The sequence below is a fragment of the Carex rostrata genome, chromosome 9, assembly GCF_964058835.1.
Source record: "Carex rostrata chromosome 9, lpCarRost1.2, whole genome shotgun sequence".
NCBI lineage: Eukaryota > Viridiplantae > Streptophyta > Magnoliopsida > Poales > Cyperaceae > Carex > Carex rostrata.
The window spans coordinates 3,603,266-3,617,532 of NC_135926.1; the positions used below are offsets into that span (position 1 = coordinate 3,603,266).

A 14,267-nucleotide genomic window follows, 5' to 3' on the forward strand; every position below is an offset into this window, starting at 1 on the left:
AATGGGTAGAGGCTATGCTTGATGTTGTGAATCCTGTCTCACATTGTCCCATGAGACGTCCCATATTATCTGCATCGTCATTCCGGGTGTCATTAGTGTGCAATCAAGGATCCTTGATACTTCAAACCACACACTGACAGCATATGGGAATAAGTAGATGAGAGGTAATATAGACTCCACCGGGCAATTCTCGCACATGTCACAGTGTGCTAACAGTTCTCTCATCGGGGGGGGGGGGGGAGTTTAGCCCTTGCCGCCTTGACTTGTTAACAATGTCACGGGGGGTCTTTTAGGACACTTTTGTGCAAGTATCCTAGTGTTACTCTTTGCCCCTAATGCCTCATAGTCAGACCTGCATAGCACCGTCGCTTCTTGAGTCTCTCAGGATGACATCTCCTCAATTTTGTTGCTCAGTACCGCCTCCACCAATGTTTTACAATCAGAGTAAATTACCTTCCTTGCTCTGTACTCTCCACAAATTCCAGTGCCTGTAAAAGTGCCCATGTCTCAGCTTGTAGCACGTCATGTGCTGTAAATTTTATGCCCACTACATGCATAAGTTTCCCCCCCCCTGTAGCATATACCAACAAATCTATACCTGCATTTCCTGACTTGTCCTTATGAAGCATCCATAAAAAATGTCATTGTGCCCCTTGGTACCAGTATAGGTGTGCTAGGTTGGTGACTACAGCTCGGCTCCAGGACTAATTGAAATTTCAAGTACATATGTGGAATTATAACTAGACACACTCACCCACAATTATTGACAACTGCACTACTCTCATTTAAAATCTTATTCTTATTTGAGCATTTCATCAAATACCTTTAATGCATTCATCTATTCAATAAAATCATTTCAAAAATTCAAGCTTTTCAAGTACATGTTTTACAAATTCGAACTAAATGATTAAATGAGATTACTTACAGTATTTGATGCAAGTTTTTTTGGTGGTTTCGTTTCAAACCTAGATTTATTTGAATGAAATTGAGCCACTGTGAAATACACCTTAATAAATATTATAATATTGAAGGAGAAAGCCAACTTCAGGAGAAATGAAAACTAATTTCTCGTTTCTTTCTCTCTCTCAGCGTGTGAAGAAATAGGAAGGAAATGAAAGATTTAGCGAAGATGTAAGATATGCGAAATCAGAAGAGCAAGCGAAGATATATCAAATTTGATTTGAATCGGGGTTTTACACGGTCTGGCCCAGCGAAATTATAATAAGAACCGGCCGGTTTAATCAGTTTTTCCCAATTCAAATACTCAAGTGATAATTTAAAAGAACCGAACCGGACAGGTGACTAGTTCCGGTTTTTTCCGGTCCAACCGACCGGTCCGGTCCGATTCTGATAACACTGCTAATTATACTTCGAGATACTATCTAATCTATATCCTGCCAAGGGAGCCCACTGGGTTCGAATCATAGCCTTTGAACCGCTATCAGGCCTCGTTAGCCGAAGTGTTTATAGTACTTACTTGTATCCCCTCTCACACTAAGGTATAATGACTTAACATCTATTGGTATGTGAAGGACATTGATCAATTTATAGACAGAACTATGTATGCAATGACATATTTCAATAGCATTCAAAGAAATAAGATTGTATTGCTTAGCTTGCTTAGTTGTTGTTAGGTTTTATTTGATAATGTCATGAAATTTGTTTATTTTTCATCAATTTTGTTTTAGGTTTAATTCAATTTATATTGCGAAAAACATTAAATCAATTACTGTTATCTATATAACAATATATAACAATACAAGATGGAGGTATATTGATCTTTAACTCTTATTACATAATAGAATAGATATTTTTAATGTATAATCCTTCTTTTATCTTAATTTTTCACTTACCGAATGCGAACTCTTTAGCGTTTCTTACCATCTTGCCGAACGGGGCCATAGACTTGATCACTTGATAAAGCAATTGAATGAGTAACTCAGAATATGTTACGACTTACGACAACGAATTCATATCGTCTTAATTTCCTCAAAGAAAAAAAAAATCATATTACCCAAGGTATCTCAAATTTTAAGTATGGATCCGGACCGTCTGTTCTTTATATGGCAAGAATATTAAAGAAACCGCATTCCATCTCCAGCCGAATATGTCTAGATTCTGGGTTTTAGATTCAGTAAAATATCCTACAAGAAATCTCCATCGTCTATTTTAATCTAACATAAATTTTAAATATCTCTTTATATTTATTATTCAGTTCGTATTCTTCTGCATACCTAATTGAGTACAAATAGGCAATAGCTCAGATCAATTCCAGTTAAATAATTGGAATTCAGTACCTATTTAGATACAGGGAGTTCGTTTTGAGATTCGTATAAAATTAAAATTGACAACTCAAATCTAATTGTACTCAATTAGATATTGCATTGAATGTTAATTCTCTGCTATTGGCCTGACAAAAAACATCACTCGGCTAGAATTGCATACAGTAACGCGGCCCTACAACCAAGGACAACCCGATTTTTTTATTTATATAAAAAAAAATTAAAAATAACCAAAGGGGACTGTATTTTCAAAAGCACATAAACCGAAATTTTTTTTTTTGGAAACTCATGTCTAAAACTGGAAAAAAAAATTCCCATATCCCAATTCCGAAATTTTTTTTTCCGATTTTTAGTTCCAAAACCGATTTTTTTTTTTTCCGGAAATGGGATTTTCCGGTCTCCAATTTTATTTTTTTTAAACTCATTTTTTTATAATATATGTATAATATATACATATATACAGAGAGTGACTAATGTGCATTCGTATGCATATGGCCCGATATGCATACGGTTCAAATTTGAAATTTCAAAATCCAAAACATCGATCCAAACCGTTCATCTTGTTCTTCATATTAATATGTGCTTGGAGACCAAATTTTACATTTTTCTGATTTTTTTTACTATTTATTAAGCCACTTTGAAAATTGCTAATCCAACGGTGGTTGCTGATTTTATTGTTTTGTTAAGCCACCGTTGGATCAACAATTTTCAAAGTGACTTAATAAATAGTAAAAAAATTCTGAAAAATGTAAAATTTAGTCTCCAAGCACATATTAATATGGAGAACAAGATGAACGGTTCGGATCGATGTTTTGGATTTTGAAATTTCAAATTTGGACCGTATGCATATCGATCCATATGCATACGAATGCACATTAGTCATTCTCCATATATACATATATACATATATACATATATACATATACATATATTATACATATAAATTTTTCCGGTAATTGGTGTTAAGACCGAAATTTTGTTTGACCTCTACTGGTAAATTTAAATACATAGGATATGTTAAAATTTGACCTTTGCTGGTAAATCAGCAATTCTAGACTAATACAGGGACCAAACTGCAAAAATGATTACACCAAATGTAGAGCATTCAAAAATAAAATACACAAAATTAACACAAATTTCAATTTATTTGGATTTTTCTACAGTTATAAATTTCTAAAATTCAGTTTTCGAAAAAACTTTAAACAGCCAAACTTTGGCTAGGAAAGTCGGATTTTGATATATGACCACTTTTCGGAAAGGAGGAACGTATGACCACATATAATACATGTATATAGATGTATATATTATAAAAAAAATGAGTTTATAAAAAAAAAATTGGAGACCGGGAAATCCCATTTCCGAAATTTTTTTTTCCAGTTTTGGAACTAAAAACCGGAAATTTTTTTTCCGGTTTAGACATGAGTTTCCGGAAAAAAAAATTTCGGTAATTGATGCTGAAACTGGAAATTTCTTTTTTCTGATTTGAATACTTTTGAAAATACATCTCCTCTTTAGTTATTTTTTTAATTTTTTTTTTATATAAATAAAAAAATCGGAAGAACGAGCTATCCGGATTCTAATCAGATGGTCCGGATTAAAACTCAAAATTTGAGTTACTTCAGGGGTACGGCTGTAAAAATTAAAATAGCGATCCAGAGGTAAAAATTCCCCCAAAATTTTATAGCGAGCCACGCTACCCGAAGAAGAGAAGCCATGGCCGTAGAGATGCTTCCTTTCTCTAATTTCAAGCTTCAGCTCCTCTCTCTCATCTCCAATTCGCACGACCTCCAAGTACTTTCTCTCTATCTCTATCTGTATTCAGTTTCCTCCATTTTGAAATTTGTCACTCGATTTTTACTTCACCCTAGGAGAGAGAAGGAAGCGTCAGGAAAGAACTTGAGGATTACAAGCAGGTCTTTTTTTCTCCATATATTCTAGCAACTTTTTTTTTATATATTGTTTACTGAGAGATTGCCGATATTGATTTTTCTCTCTTTTGGAAGACAGAAGTTCAAGCACACAGAGGCCGAGTACTTGAAGCACTTGCAAGAATTAAGAGCTGAGTTGGATTCCAGAGATGACCTTAAAAAGAAGCTCGAATCCAAGGTACTCTTGTGTATTATTTCTCATACTTTTTTAATTGGTTATTCAATTTGATTGACCTGCATATGCATTGGTTTATCAATTCATAGATTGAGTACCTAGAAAATGAGAATGAGTTACTGCAGACTAAGGAGAAGGATTTGAAAGACGCAATCAATGGATTGCTACAGTCAAGAGAGAGCTTTGTTCATCGCTACGAGGTCTGTTCAATTTAACATTTAATCAGTTGAAGTGTTGAATTGTTCTAATTTTGCTAAACTTTTGTGTAATTTTATTTATTTCTAGAACTCTGATAAAACCTGAACAACCATAGTAGTGAAAAATAAGCTCTCAAAGGAAGCAGAAGCAGCGTTAGAATATAACTTTATCTTACATGACTCAACAAAATAGAAGAAAAAAGAGATGTTATTTTTGACAGAACATTCACACACAAAAATCATATCCATCCTAGACCTCATGTACCTTTTTTAAAGTTGTTTCGTTTGCCTAGTCTCTTGTAATTTTCAATTTGGAAGGGCATTCTTCAATAAAAGGAAAAATAAAATATATAACTAGTTTATTATATCTGAAATACAGGAACTAATTATAGGGTACAATATGCAATTTTAACATGAATATATATGCAGGATTCTACTTGTACTCTACAACGCACTGTTCAAACAAAAGATAGAGAGCTCACTTTGCTTACAGAGAAATTAAGTGCCCACATTTCTCTATTTAACTCAGTTCAGAAGGAAGCAAATTCAGTGAAGAGGGCCTTTGATGTTATTAAACGAGCATTAAATGAGAAGGAACAAGTAGGTAAATTGTTTTTTTTATCTTTGTTACTGTTCAAATTGCAATTTGACCTTACTTTTTCTCTGGTTTTATTATTTTGATTTAACATTTAAACCATCTTTAATTTTTTGTTATTACAGTTGCTGGACTAAATGATAAGATTAACAGGATTTGTACAATTGAGAAAGACTTTGTTGGTATGAAAACACCCTTCTTTCTCTGATATTGTTTTATAATCCAATACAATAGATCACTAAATTCTGCTATTGTTGGTAGCAAGGCAAAGGTCTTGGTTTTTAGTAACTGGTATTGAGCTGGAGGTCTTGGTTTTTAGTAACTCGTATTGAACTGGTTAGGTTTAGTGCCAAGATGTACACTGTTGTACCAGTATATAAATCTCACTGTGTTTCACTCTTTTGACATTTCGAGGTTCATCTCATTAAAATCCCACAGAAGCTGAAGCCAATTTTGGTAACAGTATGCCTCATGACTTCAATTATATGTGCTAATAATTTATTATTTTTGCTAACACTGTTGATATGTTTTGTGTTCTATAATAGATACAATCAAGTTACTCGAAGGTAAGTTAAATGATTGTAAGCTTGAGCTTAGGAGAAAAGACATGAAAATTTCGGAGTTGCAAGAAAAGATCGAATCTGATAGACTAAGCAATAATTATAGACTGCAATTTGAAGAAATATCCTTTTTTAATTTCCAATGAAGAATTAGTCATAGATTTCATCTTTAAGGCTTATTTGTTTGTGCACCACCTATTTAAGGGTCATTGGGAGTCGTTTTCCCTGGTTATGAAGAAAATATCTAAAGGAGGGGTAATGCTTGCCCTTGCAAAATATAAAAAAATAACAAAAATTCTCCTCCAAAGGAGACCTTAAAACATGGAAAAAGTCGTATGCACCACTACCACAACATGAAATATGAACTCCTCCAGACTCATTTATTGCGACAGATGAGCCTATAATCCTCCTTTGTCAGTGTTTATCTCTAAGAAAAGGATCTAAGAGGGAATAATTTGGATATATTTGGATAGTGTAGGAGGGGGTTATGTGATAAGAAACTTTTAGAGCAGTATAATTGTTGTACCACTGGTTTTTCTTGTTTTCTAGGGGTGTACATGATAATTGCAATGTTTTGTGCGGGAGAACACGGAAGATTTCAAAGAACAGTGCTAGAGGTTATCTTTAAGATGAACTGCGTGCAAATCCTATTATGTTTATCTTTAACAATGTTACCTTAGAAAAGCGCTAGAGGTGAAAGATGAAACAATACAAAGGCTAATTTCAGAGAAACAGGTTTGTCTTTTTACCATTTGTTATACTATCAGCATACCTTGTTTTCTAATTGTTCTGATTTTCATACTGTTTTCTTCAGGGAATGCAGCATGAACTACACAGCATGGAAGTTATATTACAGAAATTTCAAGAGACCTTTAATATTCTTAAAACTGAGGTATGCTGTGCAATTATATTTTAGCAACTATGCTGATTTTTTTCAACTCACGTTTGCTATTTTAATTTGTCAGGAAAAGAAAGATGCATCATCTTGGAGTCGAGAGATGGAATGCAATGATTGGTGAGACCTTGGGAAATAGATAATATAATTTTCAATTACACGTGCTACTGTTTAAATTTCCAAACTTATGTTACTTTATGTTCGTTTTTTTTATTTATATATGGTGCTAGTAGTTTGGAGAATCATGTTGTGGCAATCAACTCAAAATTGGATAACAAGGAAGATAATATTGAACTGATTGGAGATGTCAGTGCTCAGACTGATACGCGTAACTTACCAGAGTTGAAGCATCATGGTAATTACAAATTTCAAACAGTAGTTCTATACATGCATTATTTTTGTTATTTTGAAGCCTTTGAAGGCATAAATTATGGTCCTGCTGCTGAAGATCAATTATTATATTCTAATACAATTTAGTTGATCTTTCTCTAGCAGGTGCAACTGAAGAAGGTAATTCTCAACAGGAAGTGGGGTAGTTTGAAAATAATGTTTCAAGGCCGGTTTCACCAATTGAAAGCTGAAGTTACTAATCTTGACACTAGTTTTGTTATTTTTTTGTTCAACTTTTTTCTTGGGGCAGTGGTGATTAACAAATAGTAAATGTATTATATATAGGGAGATTACAGTATAATCATGGATTTTTTGGGCCCTCAATATACAACTGTGCTTAGTTACAGATAGAAAAGGATGGTGTTAACCTTTTTCTTGAATACATAGAAATTTTAGTTTGTGTGCATGTACTCTGCTGTAGTTGTAAGATGGCTAGGAAAATGCAGTTTTGTTATAAAGGTTTCTAGAAAGTTTATTTTTGGATCGACTCTTTTACCAAAATGTTATTATTCAAATTGTGCTATTTTAGAATGAGGATTCAAATGCCTCCATTTTCTGTGCCTCCACCATGTCTCTATTTTTTTTTAACTTTAATAACTTAGAATTTAAAATTTAAATGTTAAAATAAAACTGTTATATGTAATTTATGTTATTTTTCTCTCTGTGCTTATAAAAAATTATCACATTTCAATTTTGTTTTTATGTGAATCAATAAGTTCAAAAATCAACGTCTAGAAGTTATCCACATTAGTATGTTTTTTACAAGCTCTTGATGACAATTAAAATAAAATTGAAATGCCATAATTTTTTACACGTGTATAAATAGAATGATGTATATCATATTCAATAGTTTTATTTTGACATTTAAGTTTTAAATTTTTAATTATTAAAATTTTTAAAAATAGAGGTAAGATGGAGGCACAAAAAATAGAGACATTTGAACCTAGAGAATACCTAAATGTTATTATTCAGTTTGGTTCAAAACCTTTTAATGTATAGTAAAAAAAAAAATCCAATTTTACCGTAGTTTCTAAAATAAGCGTAAATCCGTATCGTTCCAATTTTACCAGATGTCTCTGAAGAGTCATAAATTAGCGTAGTTCAGTTTTGTGCGAAAATGTGTTTGCTGCTGTTAGTTATCTCGTACCAAACAGAGCAGCAGCCTCAAGTATATTAATTTAATGAAAAATGATTTTGCTTATCACAGAACCTTTATTTAATATTATTCAGTACCAATGTTTAGCAATGGTAGTAACCGATTATTATTGCAATTTTGAATCATGGACACGTAAATAATATAATAAACTATTAGTAATTCTAGAGATTGGTGAACTGGGAATTAATCGCTAGTAATATTAGAAGTTTAGTTTATGGAAGAAACTTTTTATTACAACAACAACAACGAGTGCAAAAAATATTTATGACGATTACTCGCTTTATTTTTCGACAAAATATTGCCCATTTTATGTAACTACGCACTTTTTCTTTAAACTTGGGCTATTTCCGACTGCGACCAAAAAATTTAAATTTTAAAATAAGACAACTGCCTTCCTAGGCCCATCACGTTTGATTGTCAATTGGTTTCTTAAATATTCATCCACAATTTGTCAGTTGGGCCTGACGGGCTTGTCTCAATTCTTCCAAGTTATCTTTCTTTGGTTGGGCCAATCACGATTGACTGCCTATGCGAAAGCGTAAACTGTATCAAAAAGGTATAGCCTGCTTCGCCCCTTTCAAAACGTGGCTAATTGGAGATCGTGGGATGATCGTGGGATCACGGATCACACGAAGTATATTTCAATGGTCTCGGTGCACCAAGTATGATTCCTACGCCGTCGCGGAAAAACTTCCCTCCTTTCTTTTGGCGGCAGTGATGATACTTATATAAACTCCTTACATTTGATCGACGATCGATTTTTTCGCTCTTGTAAAAACCCTGCGCACTGCCAAAGTGGAAGTTATTTCCATGTTACAGTTCCGAGGCGCCATTATCATTCAGCAATACATAAAACCTGAAACCACAAATTCAAGCAAGCAAGCAACACCAACAGTAAGAGCATGCGAATGATGAATAGAGGAAGCGGAATTGTGGGGATGCACAAGGGCCCATGGACGCCTGATGAAGACGCAATACTGTTCGAGCATGTGCGCAACAACGGCGCACGGAATTGGAGCTTGATCTCATTTCTAGGGCTCCTACCACGCACCGGCAAGTCGTGCCGTCTACGATGGGTCAACAAACTCCGTCCCGGTCTCAAGAGGTAACTCCACTGTCTTTACTTCATATTTATCTTCATATTATTACTAATCGTGCATATAATTGATAGGTTTTCGGTTGCTCTTTTACTAATAAGTATTAAGTATATTATTTGTTTTGATTTTTTTTATCAAAATATGTTACATGCACTGAACGTAAGATTTTTAATTTTAATAACGTAGCTTGATCTATTTGAAATCCTTTGCAAAGCTTAAATTAGACATATTACCATGAATAAGATTTTTGTATTGCATGCAATCAATAGTTAAGTGATAATTTTTTTTTTTTTTTGTATTGATAAAAGTCTCTGCTACATAGGGTTTCCAATGGACAGGATAAGAGATCTCGCATCTTGATTTAGAACTTCTCCTATTTGGAACATTTCTACGATTTTCAGACTATTGCTTTGTGACTTGTGAGTACATACATAAATTGGTTAGGAATGTCAAAACTGCCAGTAGTGTCAAAGTACTAATTAAGATGATGTTTATCATAGTTAAATTAATAATTATAACTTTTCTTCCTCTTAATTATAACTAATGTTATTGTGATATAAACAAATGCTGAAACAAAAGAGGTCGCAAGTTCACGCCTGAAGAAGAACAAAGGATCATCCAACTTCAGTCTCAATTTGGCAACAAGTGGGCTACAATTGCTAAAAACTTCACCGGACGAACCGACAATGATGTGAAAAACTTCTGGAGTATACACCGGAAACGGTTGGCCCGGGCCCAGAATGGTGAGCGGATCCCGCTTCTTGGAATCTCTAATCAGGTTGTAAACCTCGAGACAGAAGGAGGAACAATTTCTTCTCTTCACGAGTTGCATGCCTCGGAGGTATGAGCTCGAGCTTTTGTAATATATTTTAATAAATAAATCACTTGAAATTTCTGTTTAGCTAGTATCAGTGTATAGATATTCTATCAGTTTTTAGTTTTTACTTTGTTTCCCGAATAATTTATGTTATGGAATAATTTTATTCCAAATCATTTATTTAACTATATTTTGGAGATATGTTGTATACCAGTTAATGCCTTGTAATATTACATGTCATTTATTAAGTCTTTTGTTAGGTAATACTTTTTTTTTTTTGCTTTGATTTATGTAATACTAACGTATATGCTACAATGAACCGTACAGGAGGAGGCAGGATCAAATAGCAATGGCAACAGCAGCGGCGCCACATCATCAGACATTGTGGAACCACAACCTGATGTAAATCCAGTCTGGAGCAACCCTAACCCAATTCCGCTTCCCCAACCTGACCCTTTCGATCCTTTCGATCCTATCTTTGACCTCTCTCCCTTACCTGAGTCAATCAATTTTCTCCAACTCACACCCGGATCTGTCAACCCCACGCAAGATCAATCCGGGTCGACTCAATTCATTGATGGCGCACCAATAGTTGGGTCCACAGACTTGGGTCTGGCACAATACACAGACCCGAACAACCAATGCAAGTGTATGGATATGGGGTTCAACACATGCGTAGACATGGAACCATTGTTTTCACCTCAACCAACGGAATTCGACAATTTGTCTGACATACTCGACCCCTTCGAGCAGCCGTCTTTCAATATGTTTCCTCCTTGAGAAGCCTACTGATGATACAACCTTTTTTAGTATTATCGTAGCATTTTATGTGTAGGCCATTTTCTGGTCATAAATTGTAGTTTGTTTTGCTTACATGTGTTACAAGGTTTTTTTATTTTTTTATTTTGCTTAGGTTGCTATACGTAGTCCTACATGTAAGTCTTATGACTTTTGACTTTTGAATAGTGAATTTTTGATGTTAGCATTATATATATTGATTTCATTTAGTTGTAATTTGTACCATTCAAATTCATAAATATATATCTTCTCATTTGCTATCGAGGGAAAAAAAAAGAGATAAAGTCGGAGAGATAATATAATCAGTGAAAGATTACAAGGATAATAATGTAACAACTAGTTTCATTTATTTGTAAAACGGTGTTTTTTCACCTAAGTTTACAAATTAAGGAATTGCAATTATATACACAATTAATGTCAGATATTTTTTAAACAGTGTTTTGTTTTTCACCACATATTAAATTTCACAAAAGGACTTGTTCGGTATTTTTTTTAGAGACCATGCTCCATGCAATGGGTAAGCGTATTAACACTTCTTTTTTTTGTCAACACAACATTTAAAAAAAAAGCAATTTATAATTTCAACTCATTTAAGTCTCTTCGACTGCCAATTCTTAAATTTTTAAAGATGTGAAGCCAATTTATAAATAACAAATATAGGCATAGCAGAATATTTATTTGTTTGAAAATCATATAACAATATATGAAAGAGAAGCATATTTAAAAAAATTGTATGCACAAGACTTTTAAGAAAAGGAGATTATGTGATAATATGTGTGAGATAAGCCGTCCTTAAAAAAAAAGAATGATAAAAATGTCTATACGTACTAAAAAAGATGAATCACCCCCGTACATTACGAGTTTGTATCTGAGATAATTTCAATTTTATCTAAAGCCTGAACTCTGTGTTTGAAATACACGGGACAATTTTGTTGTTGTTTTGAGATTCGTGCGTAAAGGATTTAAAAAAACTGGATTTTCACGTTTCAATCGAACTCATGCAAATATTGGACCTAATTTGTAATATTCTTGGACTGCCTAAAATCAATACTGGGCTTAATCAAGCAAAACAATAATAGGCCTCAATCTCTATTTCTAAAATTAGGCCTTCTCAATTTAATCTGGAGCTGGTCTTCGGTGCTCTTATTATACCTTACCTCCGCTATATATATAAACTCATCGAACTAGGGTTTCGCTCCTCAACCTCGCCGCCTATTCGCACCTCGTCGCCTATCAGCCCTTCTTCTTGCAGAGCAAAGCGGCATCGGCATGTGAGTTCCTCTCTTCAAACCCTAGCTTGATCTCTCCTGCTTTATTTTCTTTTATGTAGATTACCGTAGTCTATTAATATCAGGTTCGTGCTTGCGATTGTCTGTTATCTTTCATGAATGAAATTCGTATAGTTGTTTATAGATATGTCGTGTTCTCTGTTCTCAACGCTTTGTAGGGTTTAATATCTTGAATCTGTTAACCTTTATTGGTGAATGTGATTTTCTCGGTTTTAATTATCGACTGGAAGAATTATTAGTGGGTTGTTTATCAAGTTGTTTGTTGTTATGTTCTAGATCCTATGGAATTTTGTTATATGATTGTTTGTTTTCCAATAAATAAGGTAATGGGAAGTTTATATCATATGTTGGTATGATTCTGTTAATTAATAGATGTCAATCAAAATAATTCAATGTTCAATTAGCTGTTTTATAGGAATCTTCATAATTCAGAAGGCAGAAAATTATCATTACCATACTTTTTCCTTTTGCATATGATAGATTGAATGTAATTTGGTGTCTAGATGTCATGTGTTTGTCAAATGTGCCATTATGCATCCCTTTATCAGAAGTATGAGACATTCACATAGCATTACTTATTTATTTTATCATTGTGGACAGGGCAGTTGAAATTTTGTAAAACTTAGGTTTTTCAACAATATTATCATGTATTGCCCTTGCAGACAGAAGAATTTTACATAGACCCTGCAAAACATGAAATATTTCATGTATTTCCTATAAAGTTCAATGTGTTTGCATTAAATCCCCTGACCAAAAATGTTTTGCAAAATCATATTATTCACCATATTACCAAAACTGCTTGTAGCAGTGATAGGGATGGTGCTTTGGGTATCTAATTTACAAATTCAGGTAATGTTGTTTCTAGAGAGAATTTCAAATTCATGAGAGCCACGCAGAATAAAGATAGCTAAATTTTATGCTATTTTTTATGGATGGTGATTATGATAGCATTTGCCTTGCAGGGCTATACTTGATAATTTTTATACTGGTAATTTTATCTTAACAAAGGCGCTCACTTTTATTTATTAAACTTGTATGAATTAGCAGCATAATGGATACACAAGTGAAGCTTGCAGTGGTGGTGAAGGTTATGGGTCGTACCGGTTCTCGTGGTCAGGTTACCCAGGTCAGAGTGAAGTTCTTGGATGATCAGAACCGTCTGATCATGCGAAATGTGAAGGGACCAGTCAGAGAGGGAGACATCCTTACCCTTCTTGAGTCTGAGAGAGAGGCAAGGAGACTTCGCTGAAGTTTATTTTCTCTTTTTATTTTAAGTATTGAATGTGCCTCGAAACATTTATGTTGGTTGAGTTTCATGTTATTTCTAAGATTAGGTGCCTTTTTGTGTTGAAATGAGAACCTTCTAGTTTTGTTTCCCTGGTGATACATGTTGTCTTTGGATATGATTGAGTGCTTAAATTCTTAGATAATATATTGTGCTTGATATTGTATTAAATTAATTTACCTTGCTGTTGAACATTTCTGTGATATTTAGTTCATAGATGTTATTTTTTGTCGAGACAAGTTAAACGACCAAACAGTTGATGTTTCTAGAAACTACCAAGCAATCGTATAATATTTATGGGAATCAATATTATGAGGCTTTGTATCAATTCTTGGTGAGTTTAATTTTTGGTACGTCTTATTTTTATACAATCTCATTGGCTTGCATTTGTTGTGCGCAAAAGCTGCATTTGACTGGGCAAGGAAATGAAGGAAAAATTTTTTGTACCCATCTAAACTAAGCTTTTGAAATAGCCAATTTTTCCATAAAACACCATAAAATACTTGAACGCTTTTTTTCTATCCCTTTTTAATCATTTAACTTTTTTTTAATTAGTTTAAAAATTGAATTATCAATATGCTCTTTAATTAAAATGGATCTTCTTTCTTCCCTCCCCTACCGTATTTGATCGATTAGGCTTGTGTCTTTTGGTAAGAAATTTGTCAGACCACGCTTCATGAATTTGACTAGTAAAAGATCAAGTTATAACAAAATAAACCAATAAAATCAAGTATATACGGCTTCCATCCCCATTCCCCACTACAGTGAATATTCCTATGTGAATTATGCACTGTTGAAGAGGA

The 14,267-nt window shown here is 33.7% G+C and overlaps 2 protein-coding genes across 6 annotated transcripts; both read left to right on the forward strand.

Moving 5' to 3' along the window:
• Window positions 1-3,936: 3,936 nt before the first annotated feature.
• On the forward strand, window positions 3,937-7,424 carry LOC144559831 (RUN/FYVE domain protein). 4 transcript variants are annotated; one of them, XM_078308973.1, is made up of 12 exons: window positions 3,937-4,073; window positions 4,151-4,195; window positions 4,290-4,388; window positions 4,475-4,585; window positions 5,012-5,186; window positions 5,303-5,359; window positions 5,723-5,859; window positions 6,413-6,472; window positions 6,552-6,629; window positions 6,703-6,752; window positions 6,863-6,987; window positions 7,125-7,424. In XM_078308973.1, the coding sequence occupies exons 1-12, from the start codon at window positions 3,996-3,998 to the stop codon at window positions 7,166-7,168; spliced, it is 1,059 nt and encodes a 352-aa protein (XP_078165099.1). In that variant the 5' UTR covers window positions 3,937-3,995; the 3' UTR covers window positions 7,169-7,424. The 4 variants fall into 4 exon arrangements, with proteins under 4 accessions (XP_078165099.1, XP_078165101.1, XP_078165100.1 ...); XM_078308975.1 differs by having other exon boundaries at window positions 7,128-7,424; XM_078308974.1 differs by having other exon boundaries at window positions 6,866-6,987.
• Window positions 7,425-12,045: 4,621 nt separating this feature from the next.
• LOC144559833 (small ribosomal subunit protein eS28) lies at window positions 12,046-13,658 on the forward strand. 2 transcript variants are annotated; one of them, XM_078308978.1, is made up of 2 exons: window positions 12,046-12,161; window positions 13,224-13,658. In XM_078308978.1, the coding sequence occupies exon 2, from the start codon at window positions 13,231-13,233 to the stop codon at window positions 13,426-13,428; it is 198 nt and encodes a 65-aa protein (XP_078165104.1). In that variant the 5' UTR covers window positions 12,046-12,161; window positions 13,224-13,230; the 3' UTR covers window positions 13,429-13,658. The 2 variants fall into 2 exon arrangements, with proteins under 2 accessions (XP_078165104.1, XP_078165105.1); XM_078308979.1 differs by having other exon boundaries at window positions 12,050-12,161; window positions 13,227-13,658.
• Window positions 13,659-14,267: the final 609 nt, after the last annotated feature.